Source organism: Siphateles boraxobius, unplaced genomic scaffold, assembly GCF_051911475.1.
Source record: "Siphateles boraxobius isolate OS27281-9 unplaced genomic scaffold, OSU_SipBor_1 130, whole genome shotgun sequence".
In the NCBI taxonomy this organism is placed as follows: domain Eukaryota; kingdom Metazoa; phylum Chordata; class Actinopteri; order Cypriniformes; family Leuciscidae; genus Siphateles; species Siphateles boraxobius.
The window spans coordinates 15,957,313-15,983,867 of record NW_027508734.1 but is presented as its reverse complement, the minus strand read 5'-3'; the positions used below and the strand labels follow the sequence as shown (position 1 = coordinate 15,983,867).

The 26,555-nt window shown below is 38.7% G+C and overlaps 1 protein-coding gene and 3 non-coding genes across 4 annotated transcripts; all 4 read right to left on the bottom strand.

Annotated features, from left to right (window-relative positions):
- Nucleotides 1-322: 322 nt before the first annotated feature.
- Nucleotides 323-25,770, bottom strand: acin1b (apoptotic chromatin condensation inducer 1b). Its single transcript, XM_077228125.1, has 17 exons — nt 25,580-25,770; nt 24,592-24,657; nt 23,646-23,757; nt 23,120-23,193; nt 20,402-21,946; nt 20,077-20,132; nt 11,289-11,424; nt 8,819-8,864; nt 8,100-8,227; nt 7,680-7,835; nt 7,286-7,448; nt 7,053-7,198; nt 4,373-4,480; nt 2,560-2,667; nt 2,096-2,441; nt 1,893-1,990; nt 323-1,808 (listed from the first exon to the last, which is right to left on the bottom strand). The coding sequence occupies exons 1-17, from the start codon at nt 25,715-25,717 to the stop codon at nt 1,470-1,472; spliced, it is 3,765 nt and encodes a 1,254-aa protein (XP_077084240.1). The 5' UTR covers nt 25,718-25,770; the 3' UTR covers nt 323-1,469.
- Nucleotides 20,218-20,329, bottom strand: LOC143737882 (small nucleolar RNA U6-53/MBII-28). Its single transcript, XR_013203755.1, has one exon. It is a non-coding gene; the product is annotated as a small nucleolar RNA U6-53/MBII-28 (small nucleolar RNA).
- On the bottom strand, nt 22,075-22,187 carry LOC143737880 (small nucleolar RNA U6-53/MBII-28). The gene has a single exon (XR_013203753.1). It is a non-coding gene; the product is annotated as a small nucleolar RNA U6-53/MBII-28 (small nucleolar RNA).
- On the bottom strand, nt 23,418-23,519 carry LOC143737881 (small nucleolar RNA U6-53/MBII-28). The gene has a single exon (XR_013203754.1). It is a non-coding gene; the product is annotated as a small nucleolar RNA U6-53/MBII-28 (small nucleolar RNA).
- Nucleotides 25,771-26,555: the final 785 nt, after the last annotated feature.

Below are 26,555 nucleotides of genomic sequence, written 5' to 3'. Positions count from 1 at the left end.
ACTGTGAAAACACTCAAAAGAACAAAATATAGGCAACAATATTTACAAGGTTATATAGGCACAATTTTGAGCAAAACTAGAAACAAAATAATTTGCTACAGACTGGATTTCTGAAGTCTGGAAAAATCAGTTGACAAGCTGTAATGAAAATATCTGAACATTTTTAGAAAATTTCTTTTCCACACCTGGACCTGTAAATGTCACTGCTGACTTTAGCAATTCATAGTGTAGTATCCTCTCCAACTGCTGCTGGTTATTGCCACAATTATTCTTAGCATCAATGAAAAAGACTTCAATACACAAAAAAAAAGCGCAAAAAAAATGTTCTTCCGTTTTTTATTATTCTTTGTACATTCTGCACATTCATAAAGAAAATAATCCAAAAAGAGAATATTTAGCAATTTATCTTCAAAACTAAAACATTAAAATAATATTAAAAGGCCTCTTGCTATCTTCTCTACAAAGGTTAAATTTATACTTGTGATTCAGAGATGAACAATACAACTTCATAAGACCAGGGAAAGATGAGAACAGACGAAGGTGGAGATGAGAATCTTAACAAATGAATCTACAGTGTGGTTCATAGGATTGGACATCAGTAGTAGTTACTTTAATAAATCAGATCTTATGCGAGATCAGCGTCGACAGCAGGACTGGCTCTGTTAACTCACAATAGCGGCTGAAACATCTGGACAGGGGACTTTTTATTCCATCCATTTGGAAATATATTAATTAAATCTGGATACAGTATTTCGAGTACCATAATTATGCACTGATTTAACTACCTTCTAGCCTAAAGTGGCTCTAGTTAAACTATAAATAAAAATGCAAGCAAGGACTGCGGGGTGGAGAGAAGGAAAATATGATTGATAGTCTCTTAACTTTGGTGTTTGTGAGCTTTAAACAGAACACTGATACACAAACACATACACAAGCCTAATTAGTTTTAAAAGTAAACAACATTCATCAGACCCTTCATTAGTATTAGTCCTGATTCATTTGAGATTTTTGGGAAGACAAAAAAAAAGAAGTTTCACCTAAAACAGTGTTGAGTGACTGAAGAACAGTTCACTTAAAATGAAAATTCAGTTATTTGCGTACCATCAATGTTGTTCCAAACCTGTGTGTGGAACAGAACAAGATGCGTTTTGAATTTCGAAGTAAAAAAAAAAGAAAAAAAGTTTTGTCCATTCAATAAAAGTGGGTTGGTTTAATGTTTTTGACTCTATTGGAAGGACAAAAACAGCTGAAACATTTAAAATGTCATCTTTTCTGCAGAGGAAAGTCAAACAGGTTTGGAAGAGCATGAGGGTGAGTAAATGACAAAACTTTCATTTTTGTCCGGACGATCCCTTTAATGAGTGAAAAAGTACGGCATTTTTCGTCCTTAGAGCCTGTCATCGTGCTGATGACTCTGATCTTACAAATCCCTCTCACACTTATCCACTCGCTCAAACACAGTTGTACACTCAGTGGCGTCTGTCTCTGGAGGTGCTGCTACGGCTCTGTGAGCGTCTGCTGCCCCCTGCAGGTTTGGACTCGCTACCGCGGCCTCTGTGGCCATCTCTCCTCTGTTCTGCCTCTCTGCCTCTTTCTCTCTCTCTTTCCTTGCCTCTGTCTCTCTCTCCCTCAGTTGACCGTCTCACAACACCTGCTCCTGCTCCTCCTGTGTTCCCTCCCTCTCTGTCACGGCCTTTTGCTCTCCCCCTCCATTCTTCTCGTTTTTTGTCCTCTTCCTCCTGGAGTTCCTGCCTCCTCTTCTCTCGCTCCTTTTTGCGCTCAGCACGCTCCAGAGCTCTCTGTGTTGCCTGGAAAAAAGAAAAGACTTAAATTGAGTGGGGGGGATGGATGGAAGTTGAGGGTTGTATGTGATTAGAGGAAGTCATGCTGACCTGTTCATCTGTGAGGGGTAACCAGTATATACAGGGAGCTGCTTTAGTTTTGTGGAACAGGTCATCAAGAAGTTTTACAGGAGGTTCTTCTGGTTTATCTGGAAAATGAAGACAATGTAAAATCAAATAAATAAAAAGGGGGGGGGGGGGGGGGGGGTGGTGGTGGTGGTGTGATGAGATCAGTAAACATTTGTTTCCCTCACCTTTCTTTTCTGCTCTCTTCTCTTTGCTCTTGCCTCTCTCTCTGCGTCTTCGGTCCCGTGATCGAGACCTTCTTGTTTTGTCGCTTCGGTCTTCCTTACCGAAATCCTTCACTTTATCCCGGTCCCACTCCCGCTCAGAACGAGTCCTCTCTCTCCTCTCCATCGCTCTTTCTCTCTCTGCCCACTGGTCTCTCACAGCAGTAGCCCCTCCATCTCGCTCTCTTTCTCGGCCCTTTTCTTTATCGTGGTTTGGAGGTGGGAGTGGTGGATGTGCGGCAGGGCGGCCAGAGGCTTGAGGGTCATGACCTACACGGTCACTGGACACGATACCTTTATGGAAGTCCAACTGGACACAGAAGAAATCACAAAAAGAGATGCATACAATGTTAATTAAGAACATGAGAATGACTAAATTATGACAGCAATAAAAGCAAGAGAAGCAAATTGTGCCAAACTGTTCCGACCTCATCCTGCTCGCAAAAATCCACCCGTAGTACTTTGGGATTACTCGCAGGCCATTTCACACCATGCAGTGCTTCTCGAGTGGCCGCTGCTTCCTCTATAGTGGAGTACTGAGATAGAAAATGACAGAAAGAAGGTTGAAATAAACTATGCATCAGGGGGCAAAAATAAAAACAGAATAAAACAAATCCACGACTGTTCAAAAGTTTGGTGTCAGTAATATATATTTTTTGCGATTTTGTCTCTTATGCTCACTAAGGATTTATTTGGGAAAAAACAACAACCTAATATTGTGAAACATTACAAATTAAAATAACTTTCTTATTTAATACATTGCTGGTCAGAATTATTTGCCCTCTTGGTAAATATGATCAAAGATGGCTGTAAACTCAGTTGTTCTCCAAACTCATCGGCATTATAGGAGAGGACTCAGAGCTGTTATCTTGGCAAAAGGGGGTTGCAAAAAGTATTTAATAAAAGGGGGGCAAATAATTGTTCCCAGTGTGTTTTGGAGAAAAACATTTCATAATGTGATTTCCCCCCCCACTTTCAATTCTTCTCCTTCAATAAAAGGTTAGATTTTTGCTTTAAAAAAAAAAATAGCAAAAGGATTAATGCAGATTTATTTTTCACAGCCATCTTTGATCATATTTACCAAGGGGGCAAATAATTCTGGCCAGCACTGTATATTTGAAAATGTTGTTTATTCCTGAGATGCAAAGCTGAATTTTACTCCAGTCTTCAGTGTCACATGATCCTTCAGATATGCTGATTTGGTTTTCAAGAAATATTTCTTATTATCATCAATGCTACAAACAGTTTTGCTGCTTATTTTTGTGGAAACAGACGTCTTTTTTAGGATTCTTTGATGAATAGAAAGTTCAAAAGAAAAGCATTTATTTGAAACAATTTTTTCATAATTAAAATATTTATAATTTAATCTTAGGGCCCTTTCACACCTACCTTGTTTGGTCCGGACTTTCGGACTTTTCAGTTTGGTCCGAATCAAAATTGCAGGTGTGAAACCTCCCCCGGACCACAGTCCGGACCAAACAGATTAAATTTGGTCCGACGAAAAGAGGTAGTCTCGGTCCGGATCAAACTGAACAAAGGGTTGGTTCGTTTCTAGTGTGAAAGCATTTCTGTATGGTTCGGACTTTCAGACCTTTTACAGGAAGTTCCGGTGGTTCCCGCATAGCCGAAAAAACAGAAGATGGCAGGAAAAATGAGCCGTACGCACATGGGGAGAGGAGGAGACGAGGTTTTTAATTGAAGTGTGGTCTGATGACATAATTAGAAGTTAACTGGAAAAAATTCACAAAAAAAAGAGCTCGCATGATTGCTTGCAGTCTTCTCCTTTCCTGCCGGCGACGATAAAATGTTCGCACGACGAGGACGTTCATTTGGCGAATTTGAACTAGCCTTGTGTATAGTTGGTGCTGCAGGTAATCATGCCATAAAAATAACAATACAGTTGCAACGATATGCGTCTGTTCATTCATAATGTCAAAGTTACCCGCCGCATTGACTACACGCTGACGTCAGACGCACGTCCATTTACAAACCAATCAATGTCGAGATGCAGCCCACATAGATGATGACGACAGGATGCAAGTATGTCACGTAAAGTTCTTTAGTGCGCTCGCATAATTGCAGTGTGAAACCAAACCAAAACTTTCTGAAAGTATAAAATGTATCAAAATGTGAACTTTGGTTCGGACCTTGGTGCGAACTTTCAGGTGTGAAAACGCCCTTAGATGCGTCAAAAAATCTTTTGAACGGTAGTGTAATAATAATAATAAATAGTAATCTTACTGTGACAAAGCAGTGAGATTTGATTTTATCGATCCAGAAACCCTCCTCCACCAATGTACCAGTCCGGTTTAACAACTCCTTCAGCTGCCCTAAGGTGAAAGGTCGCACCTAGAGAGAGAGAAACAGTTCAGAGCAGGGGTCAAAAGATAAGCAAAACTTTTAATGTCTCCACCATAACACAAAAGAAATCTGACTAGGGCTGCAACTAACGATTATTTTAATAATCAATTAATCTGTCGATTATTTATTTGATTAATTGATGAATTTTTTTTTAAAAAGCATTAATTTCCAACCCTTTATTCAAAAACAGAACTGACAGTGCAATGTAGGGATGTCCCGATACCACTTTTTCACTTCCGATACCGATGCCGCAGCTTTGGCTATTTGCGATACCGATATTAATTCGATTTTTTTTATTCTATTTTATTCTTGAACTAATACTAGGCCTAATAAAATATATGGAAGCACTTTGCTCAATTAGCAACCTAAAAACATCTCACTCAAATGGAGAACAAATACTTCTCCAGTATATAGTCCACAACAACAGTTGATGAAAGACAGCCACCCTTTATTCAAACAGAATAAAAAATACAGGCAGGCAGGCTACTTCAGTAGGCTAACTTTAAGCTACCAACAGGTTTAAAGTTAATCATTAACCAGCTTTAAAATTACCCATTGATCCGTGTACTTTTGCGTCCATTCCTTTTTCCTTTTTAACCCATAAAACGAAAAATTAACGGTTGTTGTATTTTTAAAACGCAGTTGAACACCAACATTTTAATTTGAACTATGCACACCGAAAGCTGCGAAATTTTTTTTTACCGCAAGTTATATATAAATAAGTTATTTTCTGTATGACCAGAAATGATAGAGTATTTTAAGTTGTTTCCACTGTTGAAAGAAAAACGGAAGTGTTAGCGCCCGTGCCATGCAGTGCGCGCTCCACACTCTGCACAAAACCTTGCTTGGATATGCATCAAAATCCTGTGTAGCATACAGTTTACAGCATACGGTTTATAAACTGTGGAGACAGATTGCAATACCGTGTTTATAGTACACCGAAGATAGTGGGATGGAGTGTCTGTTGTGAGTTTAGGGGGCACGTCAGCCAGAGATGTGTGTGTTCGTGCGTGAGACAGACTGCCTGCTGAACAGAGGGTCGCCGAAAGAAGGATCTGAAGTGCCGGTGTTTTGGCTACAAAAACCCGCCGAACTGATTCGAAAACAGCCCAATTTTTATCCACCCGCCCAAACCCATTTTTTGCCCGCAAAATAGATTGCAAAACCGCCCAATATGCGCCGCTTAATTGGATGTCGCAGCAAGGGAAATGCTATATTCAAGCATTGTTGGATAGGTATCGGATCATATTTTTTCTACCCTCTCCGATCTAGCGTTCTGGGCCAGTATCGGCACGATACCGATGCTGTGGATCGGATCGGGACATCCCTAGTGCAATGCAAAAAAACAGACTAACACAAAAAACATACACATGTATGCTTTACATCTGCCAAATATACAGGCTTTTTAAAAATAGGCTTTTTAAAAATAAAGTGCACAAAAAGATGTATATTTTTGTTTAAAGGGACCTGAGCTGTCAGAACAATAAATAATTTATAAAAAATAAAGAAAAATACAAATCAGAAAACTTAACAGGATTTGTTTGAACATCAGAACTTGCTCTCTACACTACACTCGCACACACTCACAAACTTGATTGTCAAAGATGTTATAATTTTTAACAAAATATTTGACATTATTTGTCAAGCAAATGCACACAAAAGACAAGTCTCGCGCATGGATAACGGATATTAAATAATAGCAATAATAATAATTATAACAGAAGATAATATCTCTAGTCTATCCTAATATTAATTATAAATACAATGTTTATAAAATATAAATACAATATAAAATATAAAAAAAGCAAATACAATGGATTGACCACCTCCTATGGTTCTGGAAGGTATTTTGCAGCTCATCCTTTCCAAGCATACAATGAAGTTTCCCTGAGTCATTTAGATTAAAGATTGAAAAATTCAGTGCTGCAAATTGTGGAAAAAAATATTTCCATTATAGTGGTACTTGGGACAGACAAGAAAGTGTTTTCATCAATCATCATCTTGTTTTTATTTATATTGTGGTCCATTTATCGAACTTCCATGCCTCTTATATAGAAATTATTTATTACTATGTAGGATGTACCAATTTACTAATGCTCAGACACACTCAGTCTCTCTCACGCACTGTCGCTCGCGCGCAGACACACTTGGTCTCTCTTGGTCTCTCTTGCGTGATCTCGGACACACTCGGTCTCTCTCGCGCTCGTGGAGTTCGCTTCGCTTTTGTCCAGCCCGGCGCCTCATAGATCTGCTCCGCACTCAACTCAACTTTTTTTCTATTTATACTCAAACATCTCGGCGAGTTATTGACTGGGGTAATAATAGTGCGACACAACGAATCGATAATGAAATTAGTTGCCAACTCTATTAATAATCGTTTTTTTATCGATTCGTTGTTGCAAACCTAAATCTGACCCTGAAGTATAATGTTCATCATAAGAGTTAAATCTTTTAGCAGTTCAGTGGCACTATTCACACATTTAAAATATTTGATTTGAGATATCACTACATTACAGTGAGACACTGAGCAGTGAAATGAACAACGTCATCTGGTGCTTACCAGGTTGCATACGTGTATGATTTTGGAGGTTTTTCCACGAGGAGGAGACAGCTGGCGACCTGTCCTTATGGGGTCGTCAATAGTTATGGACACTCCTGATTTCTGCTGACTGATGGAGCGCCGCACCAAAGAATCATTTGGAGTGACTGAGCGAGGAAAATAAAATGAATTATAATCTTGCTTGTAAAAAAACAAGGATATGTTGGAACAACAGTAGCAAATTAAGGAATTACCTTTCTTGGAATCACCTTCCTGTGTTTCTATGCTAGCATCAGGGGAGCTCTCCTGTTTCCTATGCATTTCCTTCTCTCCTCCTGTCCATTTTGGCTCTTCTTCTTCATCATCATCATCCTCCATTTCTTTCTGCCCATTCTCATGCCCATCAGACGGAACAATCTGAACCAAAGTTTAAAGGGACAAGAAAAAAGTTCACTGAATGGCAGGGACAAAACATAAACTTTTAAAGACGATGACAAAATGCTTTTCTATAAAAGGAATCACTCCTAAAGTCACTTAACGCTTAAAAATTACTAAAGTTAATTCTGCAGTATTGTGCCGCTGTCTTCAGCACTGGTGTCAAACCTTAACATTTGTTTTGTCAGCAACCCGACTCAAGCCTGTGCTCACCTGTGTCACTGTGCGTCTGATCTTAAGACCCTGATCCTCTTCTGGTTCCTCTCGCTCACGAGGACCGGATGAGTCCTCATCCACAGAGAGACGGCTCTCATCTGGGTGCAGTTCGACCACCACCTCCTGCAGGGGCTTGATGTCTGGAATCAGTGTCTGTAAAGATGACCATTTTTAAGTCAAGTAAAAATACTTTCATGCAGTACTATTAAAGTACAGAACTGATAATCATTCTCAGCTAAATTCTGTCCAAACTATACATGGTCAATACATTTAAGCTTTTCATCAAATAAAACTTAAGAATACAGCAACATTGACCCTATAACGTTGAATTTATTCCACCAGCAAGGCTGTCAAAAAGAGGTAGTTTCTAATCGCATATCTGGTAAGGTCATGTGGGAGTGGTCTTGGATGATTTACCTTAAGCGATTCAGTGGTGATGCTGATTGACGGCTTTTTGGCAGTGACTGCTGTACTAGACCCCCACCTTCTCTTCCTGCTGGCTCCGCCCACAGGCTCTAACTCAGATGATGTAATCTCGGTTTTACCTAGTGCCAAGAAAAATTATCACAAAACTGCACAACCAGATCCAGCTGTAAATAACTGGTAAAGGAGCATAGCGAAACAATTCCTAATTGACTCTGTAATCCCTCTTTTCACTTGAATTGTTGAATAGCTTCTTTAAGCATGTAAGAACAGGCTTTAATGTAACATAGAAGTTAAATTAACATTTAACAGATGCAATTTTGATTTAATTATTTGAACAAACATTTCAGATAAAAAGAGAAAAGTTAACTTTGCAGCACAACAATTGGAACAGGGTTTATTTCAACACAATGCACAGCACATGTTGCTGCAATGCACTGCTTTCAAAGTGGACAGCTGCATCATGTGTTAGATCGATTTTTGGTGCAACGTAATTTAATTTGAATCACTTTAGCCAGAGTTGTTGTTTTAAAAACTGTACTTGGTGAGGACAGCATCCCACCCGTTACTGGTTAAGGTTCTAGATCAGCAGGTTTAAATAGGCAGTGCAAAGACAATTATTACTTTTCTTAGGAGAGAAATGCACATAATGGGCTGCAACAACCTGTCAATAGACAAGGGGTAAGAGAAAGAAACATTTTGAAGACACTTACTGCTCAGGGAGATCTTTCGGCCAGCAAACGATTTCGCAGTGGAGCTCTGAAATGAAATAGAGGAGGAGAAACAAGATCCCAGTGGATGTGTGGAGGAAAAGACAGACACAACGGACAAAAGAGACATTGGGAAAAGGAGGGGAATGAGAGAAAGGAGAGGGGGAAGAACAGATGTACAGCTATCAGTTACACCAATAACGAACAGTTGCTTTGAGAATCCCACCATTATTATAAACTGTTTCTGGATTTAAAAGTCCCCTACATAGCTTTAGTTTTTACTTTAACATAACTTTAGCTAAGAAATACTTGATTAAATTTCCCTATTTTCCCATATGTGCTGTAAAATACAGGATTACCAACACCCTCTAACCTCATCATTAACAAAGCAAAAAACCTTCTTTCCACTAAGTTATTTAAAAACAAATACATCTTGGGAAAAAGGGTTTTCCTGGTACCATTGACACCTGATTCCTCTCTGGCTTGGCTATGGCCCAACCGCACAGCAGTGTGCACTGTATCTAGGCAACAAAGGTCCAATCAAGAGGAGGCTGAGAAGTGAGGGCGAGATACGATCACAATTGAGTGTGCTGATTGGCCGGCTGACAGGAACTGCACTTTTTGTTTCAATGGCTGTTTTTTCTTCTTCTTTTGTGATGGGATTTGTGATCAAATGGTCTTTGAAAGTCTTTTTTAAGTTGTCGAGTGTTCAGGAAGCAACGGAAGCATGGCAAAAAACTCCCGGTGTCCTCACTGGCTGTGGTGATAGCATCCTCATTACAAACCAACGAGAATCACATGACGTTTGACAAGCCAAAATTATGGTAGCAATCTGTCACAGCATTTTATCATCTGCATAAACTGAAAGTCCTTTGTACACATGGTGTGCCACAAAAACACCTGTGACACATTGGTAAAGATGGTTTCCTTTTTCAACGTTTTGCAAAGGGTCTCATGCTGTCCACAAGTTTATCTGAGAATTTTCTGAAAAGTTTATTTGTGTCAAGACTGGAGCATAAAGTTCTTTGAAATATCCCAGCAAGTCCATTTGTATTAGTGCTGCATGGCTGTTGACAAACTGAATAATGACAGGAAAAATAGTTGGTAGTAAATCCAGTGATTAGTCCATAAGCATCGCTTCATTATCTCAGACTGCTCGACTCTCTGAGATCAGTCCACAGGCATGTGAGAAGCAGCAGGTGTTTGTGAACAATCTGTGCAGACATCAGTTCATTCAAGTACTAAAGTGTGAGCGAAAATAGGAGGAGGCGTCAAGACTGTTCCCATCATGATGACAGTCCCATCTGATGTTTGTGTTTGGTTAGCATTCACACTTTGAAAAATGTCTTTGTTGGTGAGCAGCATTCTTTGTTTTCCACAAATACGACTGACGTCTCCATCTCACCAGCTATTTTGGCTTCTCTTAAGCAGTTCCATCAGGAGGCCACATCAGTTTTGTATGACGAGGTAGTGGCCAATGATCCGGCAGGTTCCGTCAGGCTAAGTGTGAAGTGGTGACTCTGGGGGCCTAGCTCAGGTACAGACGAGACGCTTGGGCATAGCGGGGCAGGTGATGGAGGTGGTAGAGGAGAAGAGGTGGTGGTAGTATGCAGGTACCAGTATGAGCAATGGAAGAGGGGAGGGCACCTTCACAACAAAGCAATCAATGGGATTTTAAACCACAAAACAGTCATACTACCAGATCCAGAGATAAAAAGAGAAAGGGAACAAGAGCAAAAGACAGAGTGGCAGAGAGATAGAAATAGCAGGAAAATATGGAGAGAAGACAGAGAGAGCCTACATCTCTAACTACATGTTGCCAGGGTCTATCATCTGCTCCCTACAACTCAAATACACACTGTGCACTATTTACATAGACACTTATGGCACTATAAATGAAAAGGGGGATTGTTTTATAAAAAGTGATTACTTTAGAGATGTAACCTTTCAAAAGAGGATTATCAGATGGAGATTGCAAAAAGCATCTCTAAACTTCTCTAAAGTACCTCTTCTAAAAATATTGACAGTCAAATAAGTAAAAATTGCTGACCTCAATCAACTATCTGGTCAATGGACAACTAGTTGACCACTCCAAACCATCTAAAAATCTTTTAAGCTACAAAAAAGATTTATATTTAATACAAAAATGTGAAACGCACATCTAAAATTAACACTGATTCATTCCCTCTCACACACACACAATGACCTACTCTGTTTCTAATTTCACACATTATTAGCCATCCACATCCCCCAGACATTGCTACAGCTGCTGCTACTGAGTTAAATGAAACGATGGTAACAGTATTCAATTCAACAGTAATGGTATCTAATATCCAATCCTGAATTGAATCTGAAGAAAGATTCAAAGGCTTCAAAAGGTTCAGCTAGAACTACCTCACAAACTTCAGTTTTCCCCTTGTCATATTTCAGGATTATAGTTTTCACTGGATCTTCGTTCTGCGGGCCTTCTTACCTCCTCGGGGTGGGAGTCACTTGATTCTGCCCCCTGTTGGTCAGACTGTTGCATAGCAGTCTCTGAATGCGAGCGGCCCTCCAGCTCCATAGCAACTTGGCTTGCAGGCTCAGAGAGAGCTTCCTGCTTTACCTCCCTAGAGAAAAAGAGTCAGTGAACAAGAGAAAGAGTAAGGGGTAAGGGGGCTGAGGCTGCTCGATCTGGGTCACTCCACCTATAAATAACTGTCTGGCTAAATGACTCTCACATCCAGTATTACACACATACATACAACAAGATATCTTTCAACCACAGTCAGAAAACTTGCAAACATTGCGAGGGAAAAACCAACACTTCCATATTGTCATTAACCAAGGCTGTACACATTTAAATAATTACACTAATTTAATTTGTGTGAATTATGAGTTCTGTACTACTGAATTGTTGAAATACAACTGCAAACAGATGAATTAAAAGGAAGACAAATTTAAGTTTACTTGATGTAACATGCGTGCAGCGGTGAATCTTATAAAAAAAAAAAAATCTGATTCATGAAACCACTAGTATGTAACAATTAGGGATCCGCCGATCCGATACTCTGTATCAGCTCCAATACTGCCATTCTTGGCCGGATCGGGTATCGGTTAGATTAGGCCGATCCAAATCCGATATTGTGCGTATACTATTCGGTCTTTTTTAAGCCCCACAAAAGGCACAAATACATTATAAAGCACCATAAAATTTTCGTGCACTATATTATAAGTGTTCGGAAGCCATTCTATAGTCTAATGTGAGGTAGAAATTAATATTTAAATCATTAAATTCAAGTCACGTAAACTCTTCCCTCATCTGCGGCTGTCAGTCATTCTCCATTCAGCTTTCAAACAGCGCGTCGCGTTCGGTTACAACAGTCAACACATTGAAACTCTCTCCAAGATGATTCAAAGTTAATATTATTATACTTAATCTGTAGATAAACGTCTGTGGTTTAGCATACAATTACTTTATCTTGTTGGACTGCATTGCTGTACCTTAATTATGTTACTTTCTCCCGGGTGTCTGTTAGATCACAACACAGGAGTGGAGAGCACTATAATTGTTCTTCACGCGCACAGTAACTGAAATTTAAAACTGTTAAAAGAAAAGGCTGAATAAACTATTGCATCAATAGATACTGTATAATACACTACGCATCAATATGTCTTTCCTGTTTTGAACTTTTCAATGTGAACTTAATGCGCTGTGACTCAATGATGTTTCAAGCGCATCATTCAGCGCTCGGGATGCGCATAAGCGTTTTGTGCCGCACTTTATTGGAGCCTTTCATATTATAATACTTTTTTTTATAATACCTTTTTGCGCAATTAAAGATTATCAATAGCCTTTCTTGTTCTGTCCTATCTATCATATGTTGCTGCTTCAAAGAGCTGCGCTGTAAATAAAATTAAAAAAATCTATTTTATAGTATTATAGCCTACATTTTTCTCTTTTGATTTTTTTATCTTGTTTTTCATGAATATATTATCCAACAATACAAAAGCAATGTGTAACATATTTACCAGATTGAGTACTACACTTATTGTCTCTTATTTGTTCCCCACTAATGTTTTTCTAGAGAAAATTTTACTGCTGAGTTATCCACCAATCTAGTTTATAATAGCATTTTTATCATAGATTATGATCATATATGTTTTGTTTTTCTTTATAATGAAGTTGTCTGTATTAGGTAGATTGTCTTTAACACACAAAAGAGTGATTATCAGTTCAACACACAGAGCTATAGAAATTCTACTTGATTTAAAAAAAACTGCGCTGGTATCGGTCGATACTCAGAATTTTTGGTATCGATGCATCCCTAATAACAATGCATACAAATCTCATTTAAACATTTCTATAATCTACATTTATAAACATGTCATTGATGCATTAAAATTGTAATGCTTTGCATACACAGTCCACTCACCTTGTTAATTTAAGTTCTAATAAAAATCAAGTGAACGGTTGCATGAGGTTACAAATATCCTGCTTTGTTTAGGGCTGGGACGGTTACCGCATTACCGCGGTCACGTGACTCCAACCACGGGTCTGAGCTCGTCACCGTCATCACCGCAAAAAAATAAAATAAAAATAACATTTGCCTGCACATGTGCACGTTCACACATTGTGTCTAATGACATAGATCAATTGATTCTAATGACATGGATTGTGTCTAATGATATTGTGTCTTACATGGAATTAAGGTTTTCTAAACAAAACTTAGCCTATCATCAAAAGATGGAGCAAATCCGATCTTTCGCGAGTTGGGGAGCGCAATGTTCCATGACACATAATAACATTCCATTTGTATTAGAGATGCGCGGATGGGCTATTATTTCATCCGAAACCGCATCACAAAACTCATCATCTGTCCTCTATCATCCGCACCAACGTTTCTTCATAGCCTATACCCCGAGTTTCGGCAATTTATGAGAGGAGCTCCAGTTCACGCGCAAGAGATCACACCCGCGCTTCCACGTCCTCCTGAATATGTCTGCTAAATTTGCTTCTTATTTATTAATTCCAGGCAATTAGTTAATGAAACAGTGATTAAAATTAAGATACAATTTATACAAAACGAAATTTAATTTAAAGAAAGGCTTTCTACAAAACCTAAAGTGGTCAAAATCATGTCTGACCCATCTTATGATCATATCTCAGTGTTTCCCCTACAATGTATTCAGCAGCGGCGCAGTGCCGCCGCTGGATTTTCAGCGCCGCTGCAAAATCTTTCCATGATCAGCAATATCACGACATTCACTTCATTCACTTACACACCTAAAAACACTGTCATGGTGACCGGCGGCGCTGCATGCGGTGGCTCTGAATCCCCTTGTTAACAAGGAGGAAAGAGCCACATATGGAAATATTTTCGATTAGACTACTGTCACGTTGCCATAAGGGGCCGTTCACGTAGCACGTTTTTTGCGCGTGCAAATTCATTATTTAAAATGCGGCCGGCGCGCTCGTTTTTTCAAGCGCGCCTCTGTTCATGGTTGCATAGCAACGACAGACTCCACGGGAGAGCAAGCGCTTGTGGAAAGGAGAAAGCGGTACGAACTGCGCTCTCCATGAGGACGAGGAAGGATCACCTACTGCTCATAGTCCTGATAGTTAACGTTAAATCATATTTAATTTTTCAGATGAGTCTACTAAACTTGTTGGTGTCCTTCAGAAATCATTCTAATATGATGATACGTGATGCTCTTTTTTTTTTAAAGATTCTTTGATTAATAAAAAGTTAAAAAGAACATCATGTAATAATATTTCACTTTATTAGGCTACTGTTTTTTCTGTATTTTTGATTAAATAAATGCAGGCAAGATGAGCATAAGACTTCTTGCAAAAAAAAAAAAAAAAAACCCACAATATCATTCAATTACCAAAGAGCCTTAGAGATCTTCTATAAAAAGCCCAGAAAAATTAAGTGCTCACAGATTGGGTGTGGCCTTTCCCATTAAGATAAAATTTTCTATAAATTGTAAATAAACTTTTTCTGGGTTGTGCCATTTCATTTTTCCCCTAAATAATTTCTACCAAGCTGAAAATGAACACAAAAGAAAACATGAACAATCCTGTCTAAAATTATAAATGAAGGTTTCTGTTTGTGACTGCAGTTCAAGGTACGTGCTGCAATAATCATGCCTTGAATCAGTTGATGGTATGTCATATTTGTTTTTCTCAAAATGTCAATTTCTATCCACAAAACTTGCCAGAAGTCATGGTTTAAGGGGTTATTTAAAAAAAAATCTTCCAGGGTGCATGCCCCCGGACCCCACCACGCGCGGCTTGGTAACAACCTCGGGCACATAACAGCACCGCTGCTGGAAAAATTTCTAGGGGAAACACTGTATCTTATTCGTGCTGTTCACTTTTCAAATAATCGACATAGACTAAATAAAAATAACATTATATTTAAACATAAATATGGAATATATTTTTTGTAATTAAGACATGTAGGAAAAGGTGTTCATCTTTCATTTCCAATTTGAACATAATGTCTTCTCCTGAAAATGATGAATTCAATGCAAATGTATCTGAGAATATTCTTAAATAAGGAAATCTATTCAGTGATTGGTTCATGCCAAATTAATGCTTGAAGAAAATTTCAAGCAGTAATTGGGGGGTGGGGGTGGGGGTATTTAAAGGGTTTACCACTATACCGCGGGAATATCTTGCTTTTCAACCGCGGTTAGAAAATATCCATACCGCCCCGCCTAGCTTTGTTGCCCTTGAACTTTCCACCACATAAGTGTGCACGCTCTCTCATGAAAACTTTCCAGGGCTTCATCAAAGGCTTTTCTGAGGGTCCTCACAGTTTCCACAAAAATATTAAGCAGCACAACTGTTTTCCACATTGATAATAAGAAAATGTTTCCTGAGCAGCAAATCAGCATATTAGAATGATTTCTAAAGAATAATATGACACTGAAGACTGGAGTAATGATGCTGAAAATTCAGCTTCGAATCACAGGAATAAATTACATTTTAAAATAATGAATAAGAAAATTGTTTTTTTAAATTGTAATATTCCACAGTATTATTACTGTTTAACTGTATTTTTGAAATAATAAATGCAGCCTTGCTGTGCATAAGAGACTTCTCTCAATAACATTTTAAAAAATCTTACCAGTCCCAAACTTTTGAATAGTGTACTTCTGTTGACATTCATGAGCTGTCACTAGCTCTCACAACAATAAAACTGTTTAAGCACATACGACAGTGTTCAGATGTGACTATCGTAGGCAACACTTTTGATAACAAATTTAAACCTTGGCAAACAAAGCACTGGCAGGGGAACAGATTAACTAGCTCCTGACATTCCAATTCCTACAGGGGATTCAATCGCATGCATTGTTCTATAGATAACCAATCCCCCTCTCACACGCATAAACATACACCTGTGCAGCACACCTTGGCACGGTTGTCTCCAGAGACAACACAGCCCTGATGCCATTTGCTCCGAGGAGGGAAAAACTGCCTCTGGGTTCTCTGAGCACAACCCTTTTCCTTTGTATTGAAGCAGTCAACACATGCTGAGGGGAAGGGGGACGGGTAGCTAGATCCCCCGTGGACAAAAAAGCCAAGCGCTTAGAATACTTAGCATTTACACATGAATGCAAAACTGGCAAGGACCAAGAGGAAAACCTGAAAGACCGCCTCAAACGGAACTACAGTGGCCCCAGAGTTCATTTTCCGTGCAGTAAGAAAGACTTTTAGCAACAGTTAACGAACAATCATTTATTCAGACTGACTAAAAATAATATTCATATACAGACTTGGTCACTAGGGTGCATCCCTTTTCCTCCTGAGAACTTCCAATAACTAGCATATGAACACCATGCTTAGGATTTGCTTTCTAATAGTTGAAACCCAAAAGATCTATGTGGTAATATTAGGATCACTTAGCTTTAGGTATAAGAATTTTAACTATGGATCATTCTTAGTGTTTCCTTACCACAATATCAAGCGCCAAGCAACACTTACACTACACCTAATTGCTTACATAAATAGCTACGCTGTTAAATGGATTTGAGGGAAATACAAGCCGAGCTAACATTGTTTTATTCATAACATGAGATGCTGAAACCCTTTTCATACAGGCCATCGTGGACACGGGTATCTCCATTACTAATTAAACACTACATACATCTCTAGTGATTAAAAATGCCAGAGAATTGCCCACATCCTTTAAAGAACCCAAGTGCCTGAAAAAGAACCCCTTCCCCCAACATCATGACGAAAACGTCTGCGTTTAATAACCCAATGAGATACCATTTAAGCATTTTTGGACATCATATGCGGCATCTAACGTTAATTCAATTCGATCATGACGACGCCAAAAATGCTATATTGGAAGGCAGCTCACTGGATTTTAAAACAGCCAAGCCCCAATTTCGAGACAGCTCTAAAGATAAAACGACGTTTCGTTTCACATTGAACTAAAGATAACTTAGTACAGGGACCACCGTACAAACACAATCGCTCGATCGAATATGACCATAACATAAACATCTATCACCTCAATGATGTGCTAACCTAGCGCCGTAGGGTATTTCTAGAAACCACCTCTCCCACGTCTCAACCCTTACCCGTTTTTGTTGCCGTCCGACAGCATAATGTCAGGCTGTAACCTGGACCGCGACGACCGATTCTATACCGGTTCTGCCGATCACGGATGCGTAGGAAGAAATGTGAGAAGCGGACGCGTTGCAAAGCTGTGTTTTTTTCTCTCTCTTGTGCAATGCGTCGGTATAGTCACGGCGGCGCTCACAGAGCAGCCATATTGAGCAGCGCTGGGGGAAGTGTGAGGAGTACAAGCAGGACCCCTCCTCCAAGGCCACGCCGGTTGATAGGCTGTCATATAGAACGCCTGCTCAAAAATAAGACCGCCCTTACATTTCATTTAAAAATATATATATTTGGATAAGAGTGCATAATACGTTTCTAGCCAATGAACAGAACTAACAGAAAGATTACGTTTGTGAACCCTAAAAGGGATAGTTGACAAAAAAAGTCATCAGGCTCATTTGGTTCAAAAATAAAACCTGTATGACTTACTTTCTTCTGCAGAGCTCAAAAGATGATATTTTGAAGACTGCTGGTAACCAACCCGAAAATACACAGACATTTATTCTTTAATGTTCCACAGAAGAACGAAAATAATACAGATTTTGAAACCCATGAGATTAAGGTAAAATGACAGAATTTAGATTGTTTTTGAGAACTATCCTTCTAAGATTTATTTATTTATGCATACATTTTATTTTAGTTGTTACCAGATTCTTCATCCAACTAGATAAAGAGAATGCAGTTAAACAAATAATACACAAATGTTAGCATATTCCACTTTTTTATTGACCAAAATTATCCAAGAGAGTCGTTTAAAAAAAAAGTTGATGCTTGCTTGGCTGGAAAAGGTCTCAAAGCTATTTCTAAATGGTTTTAGGTCCAGCATATTGGGTAAAAATTGATTTCCTATTTAGATAAATAGTAAGATATTTAAGTAATTCATGCAAGGAGTCCAACAACATCAGAGTTAAGCAGTGTTGTATAGAAGAACTGGCTAAATTTCCTCCAAACTGATAATGTGCAGGACTGACCCACACTGGAAACGTGTGGTTGCCATTCAGCTGCTAAAAAAGGTTACACTAGATAATGAAAGCAAAGATTCACCACATACTTTTACACTCTCAGATCATTTTGCTTAATACATAATACATTGTTAATTTGCACCTATTTGTTTTGATCAGGTTCTCTCTATTTAGTTCTAGCACTTTTTGATGAAGTACAGACATTTCTAACTTCTAGTGTCACTGTAGAACTCTTGTAATACAACACCGGGATCTAAAAACATTTCTAGTATATATACAATGAGAAGTTTATTAGGATGTTTTTGGTTTCATTTCTAATTATTTGTCAGAATTAATTATTGTAGTCATTATTACAAAACTACACACACCAATAACCATTTTTCTGTATTTTCTTCATAAAATCTCACAGCTCTCCTCACTGCATAATTAAAATGATCCAACACATTACTAAATATAGCATTAAAGGGTTAGTTCACCCAAATATTAAAGTTCTGTCATCATTTACTCACCCTCATGTCATTCCAAATCAGTCAGACTACTGTTCATGTTTGAAAAACAAATGAAGATATTTTAATTAAATCTGAGAGCTTTCTGTCCCTCCATTGACAGTCCAAGCAACTACCACTTTGACACTTTGAAAATGTTCATAAAGAGATCGTAAAACTAATCCATAAATTGAGCGGTTTGGTCAAAATTTTCTGAAGAGATACTATCGCATTATATGATGAACAGATTTAATTTAGGCTTTTATTCACTTATAAACATTCAACAACACATCAGATATGGCACGTTTGTTCTTGTGCGTCAGGCAAATGCGGTTGACTGATCAATGTTTCTATGTTATAGCCTAAATAAAAACAGTTTTAAAAGCCTAAATACAGTCTGTTCATCATATAAAGTGATTGAGTCTCTTTGGAAATTTGGACTAAACCCCTCAATTCATTTGGATAATTTTACGATCTCTTTATAAACTTATTGAAGAGACAAAGTGTCAGTTGCATAGACTGTCAATGGAGGGACAGAAATCTCTCAGATTTCATTTAAAATTTCTTTATTTGTGTATTGAAGATAAACAAAAACTTACGGGTTTAAAACGACATGAGGTTGAGTAAATGATGACAAGAGGGACTTCCATCTGCTCGATGTCCTGGTGGGAAAAGCACTGAATGAGAGCAAATGAGCAATCTCACTAAACTATGCATGACAACAGATGGTGGGTGGTCCTGCATTAAGACAAATTTCTCAGGTTCCAAAGAGGTCAAAGGGAAGACAATGGTTATGGGATAATTCAATGAGATGTGAAAGACGATAAGGAATGCTTGCAACTTAAATGACAAGGATTTCACACTGTTTGACCAGTGAATTTCTGTAAATTTTTCAGTTATTTGAGCTTGATGAAAAAAATGGAAGAAAAAAATTACATAGAGAATAGATATGTTGTGCATACCTAAAAAAAAAATGGAGTAATTTTAACGTTACATTCTGTAAGTTCTTAAAAAAAGAGATACAGCAGCAACAGAAAGATTAAAAAAATTATATTGTGTCTGATAATGCACCTTAATGGTTTCATTTTTATTGTGTTTATTGTTTAAAGCTCATTAATAAATAATATGAAGTTTGCATTTTGTTTTTGTACCTGTACAAGGCAATGTAATGTGTCAATGAAATACTTTGCTGACCTGAAAGACTGAGCCTTCTTTTTTTCTTCAACATCTCTTCTTTTCTCTTTCCCATCCTAGAGGACAATATCATCAAAGATCATATTTACAGTGAACAGATGTACTTTTTTATTGATTATTTGAACAAATATCCTTTGTGTTTGTCTTCAGATCACACTATGATTGTGAGAAGTTGTGAGAAACTCAGGCACACCCAGAGAGACACAAGTCAGACTGGTGCATCAGTATTAGCATGGTAAGTTCATCATCAAAACACACCAGAGGCAGAATTAACCAACAAAACTAAAAAACATAGGTCTGATGTGTAAATAGGACAATTACTCACCTTCTTTCGGCTGGGTGGGCTAGACTTTTCCTGTGAAGGAGAGCTTGAAGAACGAGAGGATGATGATTCTGAATCTGTGTCAGAAGATGATGACTGACTTGACATTGATGCACGTCGTCCAGGAGATTTTTCTCTCAGTGAACTTTCTCTTGTTTTATCTATTTCTCCTTCTTTAGTAGCTTGTGGCGATTTTAGGGCCTTTTTACTTGCTTCTGCTGGTTTAAGTGACTGTTTAGGTGCCTCTTTCTCTAGAACCTTCATTTGTTTGACCCCCTTATGTGTTGATTCAGCCATTGCTGTAGAGGCCTCTATCTCCATAACAATGTCTTCAGAGCACTTCGGCCCTGTGGTGAGGACCGACACCTGAGGTTTGGAGGGTGACTTAAGTGACTCAGGTGGTGGGACCTCTGAGAAAATTGGTTTTCTCCTAGGTGGGAAAGTTGTGGGTGATGTCAAACGGAATGGTGCAGAGGTCTCATCTACTGCTTTCTTATTTTCTTTCTCTTCACTTCTTTTTTCCTCAACTTTCTCAGAATCTGGAGCATCATGTTGAGCAGGGGTCATTGTGGGTACTGACGTGGACACTTCTGACCCGAGAAGCTGCTGAGCTGAATCTTGTGCTGTTGGTTCACCACCCTCCTGCTCTTCAACTTCCATTTCTCCTTCTCCCTCCATCCCTACCTTCTGTGCACCAAACACACCCTCAGACTCCATTTTTTGGACCAGCAGGCTAAGGGGGCCAGGTCTCCGTGTGGATGGGGGTTCTGGGCTGCTGGATCTAGAACTGGAGCTGGACTCCTGTCTTTTGAGGGATGGAGGAGAGACCATTCCTGCCCCTGGTGCAGCATCATCTGCTATGCCGACTGGCTCATCTTGGTCGTGTGGGCTCTGTTTGGGAGTGTCAGGTAGCGGGAAAGACAGCTCTGGAGGTGGTGATGGGGGAGGAGTGGGTTGACGGAGCTGCAGAGGCGGCTGGTGGACTGGTTGAGGCTGGGGAGGTATGTGTTGTGGGGGCTGAAGCTTTCGACGGGATCTTTGGGGGGCTGCAGCTGCAGCTGGAGGGTGTACTGGAGGAGCCCGGAGCTCCTTTTTCCCATGTGAGGAAGAGCCCCATTCATCATCATCGCCACTGTCATCATCATCATCATCCTCGTCATCATCATTGCTATCAACTTGAGAACAAGCTGCGGCTCCTGCAGAACGGCTGAGCTGCAACACTGAATGGGCAGGACCTGCTTCAACCGGCGCTGTTCCCTCTCTCTCTTGGGAACGGGGCATCATGATTGGCAGGCCTTGACGCTCTGGTTGTCCAACCACACGCACAGACAAGGAGGCAACTGCTCGTGGAGGGGAGGGTGTTGCGACCTCCTCGTGGCCGGGGAGGAACGAAGGATGCCAGATCCTCCCAGCTTTAGTGTCAGGTGATTCTTGAGACACAGGAACAGGGCCTGTATCCAACCTGTGTGATCCCATTAACCCGGGGTCCTGTGGCAACCCTCCTCCACCTGCCTGGTTTACAGACAGATGAATGCTTCCGATGTGATGCTGGAAAACATTGTAAATTAAATATTAAACACATACATAGGCACAATTTGTAATTATTTATGCATTAGTAGTAATATAATAAGCAAAATGAATACGATTGCTTGACAGTAAATGAAAGCTGCCTACTATTTCCTCAGAGCACACTGCAAGTGTGAGAAATTCAGTTGAACTCACTTACACCCAGAGAGACAGAGTCAAACTCTTGTGCATCAGTATTAGCATGGCAGGCTCATCATTGGAAGCACAAAATGGGTATGTAAGACCCACTACCACTTTTACCTGATTGCATGTATGGGCTATTAATTCTGACTGCTCTCATAGAAAATCAATGTCATAGCAGGTTATGTTTTTTTCTGGACAGCTCTCTGTGCTGTACTTCTCTCTCTATTGAAATTACTTGAAAATATTTTAAAATATGCAAATGTACAGTACTGTTCAAAAGTTTAGGGTTGGTAAGATTTTATCTAAAGATGTTTTTCTCGTTTATTTGATAAAAAAATATCAAATAAAAAGTAATACTGTGAAATATTAGTACAAATTAAAATGTTATTTATTCATGTGATAGTCAAGATGAATTTTCAGCAGCCATTACTCCAGTGTCACATGATCCTTCACAAATCATTTTAATATTCTGACTTGGTGCTCAGGTAACGTATGAAAAAAAATCTGGATTATTTGATGAATAGGAAGTTTAAAGAACCAGCATTTATTTACAATAGAAATCATTTGTAACATTATGTATTTGTCTTATTTTATCAATTTAATGCATACTTGCTGAATAAATGTATAAAATTTCTTACACACATACAAAAAAAATCTTACTGTCACCAAATTATCAAATGGTTGTGTATATAGTGAATAAAGTGATCATAAAAGATGAGTTAGTCAAAAAAGCATGAATTGCACTATAGCGGTCATAGAATGATTTCAAATGAATGTTAGAATGAATCCAAACAGGCCTTTTGACATTGTAACTAAAATATAACTAGAATCAAATCTAGAGCTTACGAATCAAATTGAAAAATCTGAGCCAGTATTTGGCCCTAGTAAATTATATACCACAAAAAAATGTTTGTGTATTTGCTGATCAAATAAATCTGATAGCAGGCACCAAATAAAGGTTTACTTTGTGCAAACATTTAAGGCACTTTTATACAAAGACTAGCTTCTTACCTTCTCTGGGAGAAAGGAAGTGCTACCCTTTGACATGTGGTCATCCTCCTCAGGGCCAGCAGGACTCTTTTTCTCTGAAAGCAGCATATTGCAAAGGTCGTGTATTTAGCTTATTGAAGGAGGAAAAAAGTATCTTACAAACTAAAGAGTCTGAAAATAAAATGCGAGCATAAGCTTAGCTGAAAGTCCCTATGAAAGCTATGAGTGCACAGCAACAATAATGTACAGGTGAAGAAAAAATCTAATAAGCAGCAAACAAAGAGTATGACTGTTTAATGGCACTGAAAACCACATAGTATTTCCTCAGAGCACACTGCAAGTGTGAGAAGTCAAGTTAACTCACGTACACCCAGAAAAACACTGGTGCATCAGTATTAGCATGGCAGGCTCATCACTGGAAATACTAAATGAGTGTATGATGCTTTAAACATTATGCATCACTGTATGCTGAGGATGCCTGCACAGATGGTGTAGTCAAGTCAGTGTTATAACCTGTGTGTATATACGTGCATGTGGGTCTGCTTACCATCTGCCTCAGTGGCCTCCCGAGCTTCTCTCTCCAGTCTCTGTCGGAGGAGCTCCTGTTGTTTTGCCAGGTACTGCTTTATAAAGCTGTTCTGACTCATCTCCTCCCCAATCTGAAATACATAAAAAGAAAACACACTTCAATCAAGGTCATCTCATTTACAACTTCTGGAGCCAATAAGCTCCAGATTATTATTATTTTTTAAATAATATTTAACATACTTCCTTAAATTTTTCTGACTATTATTTAATATGTCAGGCTTTACAGGGTTACATTTTTCTGACTATTATTTAATATGTCAGGCTTTACAGGGTTAAATTTTTCTGACTATTATTTAATATGTCAGGCTTTACAGGGTTAATATACGTTTTTTTTATGGAGCAGTTTATTTGATGCATCAGGCTTTTATTGTCCATAAAGTATGATATATAGTGAGAATATGGAGCTTACAAACTCAGGGAGGAAAAACACCTACATTTTAAAAAGAGGCCAAACCTGAACAAAAATATGCAATTTAGTAGATATGTTGTTATTTATGTGAAGAAATTCTAACAGTTGTAATGTATTTTCAATTTTTTTTAATATAACAGATTACTTTCAAGAACGCATATAAAGATTACTTGTCACTCTGTATCTTGCAATACAATGTATTTTTCTTTCTTTTTTTATGGATAATCAAGTAAACCCAAGTTGCTTCAGACCAGAAATGTTCCTATTGATTATATGATATTAATATTAGTAAGTTACCAGTATAAATGTTATTATAATGTTAACTTTATAAAAATAATTAAATATGTCACTGCAAACTGGCACATGTAAACAAAACTTACAATCAGAAAGAAGGTGGCATGTAGTATATTGTGTTTTAGCAAAGATTTGATCATGTTGATAATTTAGACAAATATATCAATAATGGAAATGAGAAAAAAGGTAGAAAATCTCTTACCTGAGAGTTGGGCTGAAGACCAATGTGATGGGTTGATGTTCGTTGGAGATTCTCCAACATAAGAGCCTTCACAAACACAGCAGATTGCACATTTAAAATACAGCTATAGAAAATAATCCAGGCACACCCAAGAAACATATAAACAGTTTTTAAACGCTCTGATTAGGTTCTTAAATCTGATCAAGCGTGTTGTTCATATAAAGAAAAGCTCCGACAGCTCCCATAACTATCTCACTCACCCGACCAGCACCACATGACCGCTTAGGACTTGATTCAAATGAGTGTTTAGGATATCTGAATGAAGAGTTTATATTACGGGTGGGAGTGGCAATGGCCTTTCAAATTATTCACAACGTTAGCGCATACTTACTTAGCGGATGACTCCGTTAATCTGACAGTTTACCGGTCGTTACGCTAATTGTCGATGGAAAACAGGGACTGAAAGAAAATATCTCTCACGTTAATGCGATTTTGACCGAGTGTTGAATAAGTGTGAAATATTCTCCTAAAACGCCGTATTTAAAACCAAATTACTTGTGTGATTTACATAGAAATAGCCCATAGGAATCGCCCAAACTGAATTAATGAGCGTGTTTAGCGTTTTTGTTTGCACCAAGAAACAAATGGCCATGTTTATAAATGTTGTGCAAGTGTCCACGCGCATCCATCACATGAGACTGACAAGCGCGCCCCCAACTACAAACATACGACGCGCGGGCACGGTGTCAACTCTGAGACCTCGGCTTGTCATGACCCAGACTGTTTAGAAAACATTCGTATGAATGTATTATATAAGTTACGTGTTATAACTGCAAAATTATAGAAAAAACTGCTGTGCGAAGCGATAAACGATCCAAACTCCATATGCACTCAACAAACATTCCCGCTCTCGAAGCACCGATACTTGGCCTGCCTGTCGGGTCTCGTCTTCAGCTCAACTTGACAGTAAGCGCACGGTATTAAAAGCCCGCCCTTTAATCAAACTCACCCCTTTCAGCCTTTTAATAAGTACATTTTTCTGTCCATTTTTGGCGAGTCCTCTTTGCTCCAGGGCGGTTTTTAAATCCGCCACACGAAGCGAATGAAGCGGTTTGCCGTCTAACGTAACATCCTCGCTTTCCGCCATTTTGCTTCACCCGAGCGCTCGAACTTCTGGGGCCGTGCACGAGCACACTGCGCGTCTCCGCTCGCTGATCTCCGGAAGAGAGAGCCGGGCAAATATAAAAACATGTGCATACCAACAAAGAACGGGCATAAACGATGCTTTGTAGTTGTTCCTTGCAATATGCATCCAGAATATTACAATACAGTAACCGTTTGACATTGCAATGTAGTCATTCAATGTTGTGACCCCGGTGTCCTTCATAAATTACTACAAGAAGCATTTGGGTTTATAGGCTGGGAAACCACTTAGCCAGGCTGGGAGACTAGCTAGACCAGCAAAGGCTGGTTTTCAGTGAAACATATAGACATTTTAAACAAGCAAACCATGACACAGGACAAAATAATTGAAATAACCACAACTGTCTGTGTTCAGTAACAAAAATGTATTTTGAAGAATCTCACCATTTGACAAGTACCAAAGACTCTCTCTATGCAAAGTACCTGTGGAGCATGTCATACAAACATAATGTCAAAACATTAACATAGTGTAAAGATGCACAAAATATGCATGTCAAAAATACATTCTGGTACCAAATAAAGAAAAATCACATTCTTAAAGCAAACTTTGAATTATTAATGCAAAGTTGCGTGAAACATCCCTGGTTACATGTGCATATATTTCTTTAATAAGCAACTTAAAGCCATGCAGACATTTGATTAACAAAACCAAATAAATATAACTATATAGGGCCATCAAATCTAAGCATTACTATAAGCACTTAATTTAAGAACTTAAGACAAACAAGATATGTGAGCCTTTTCAGAGGAAAGCTTGCTTGTTGAGGACTACTGGATAATTG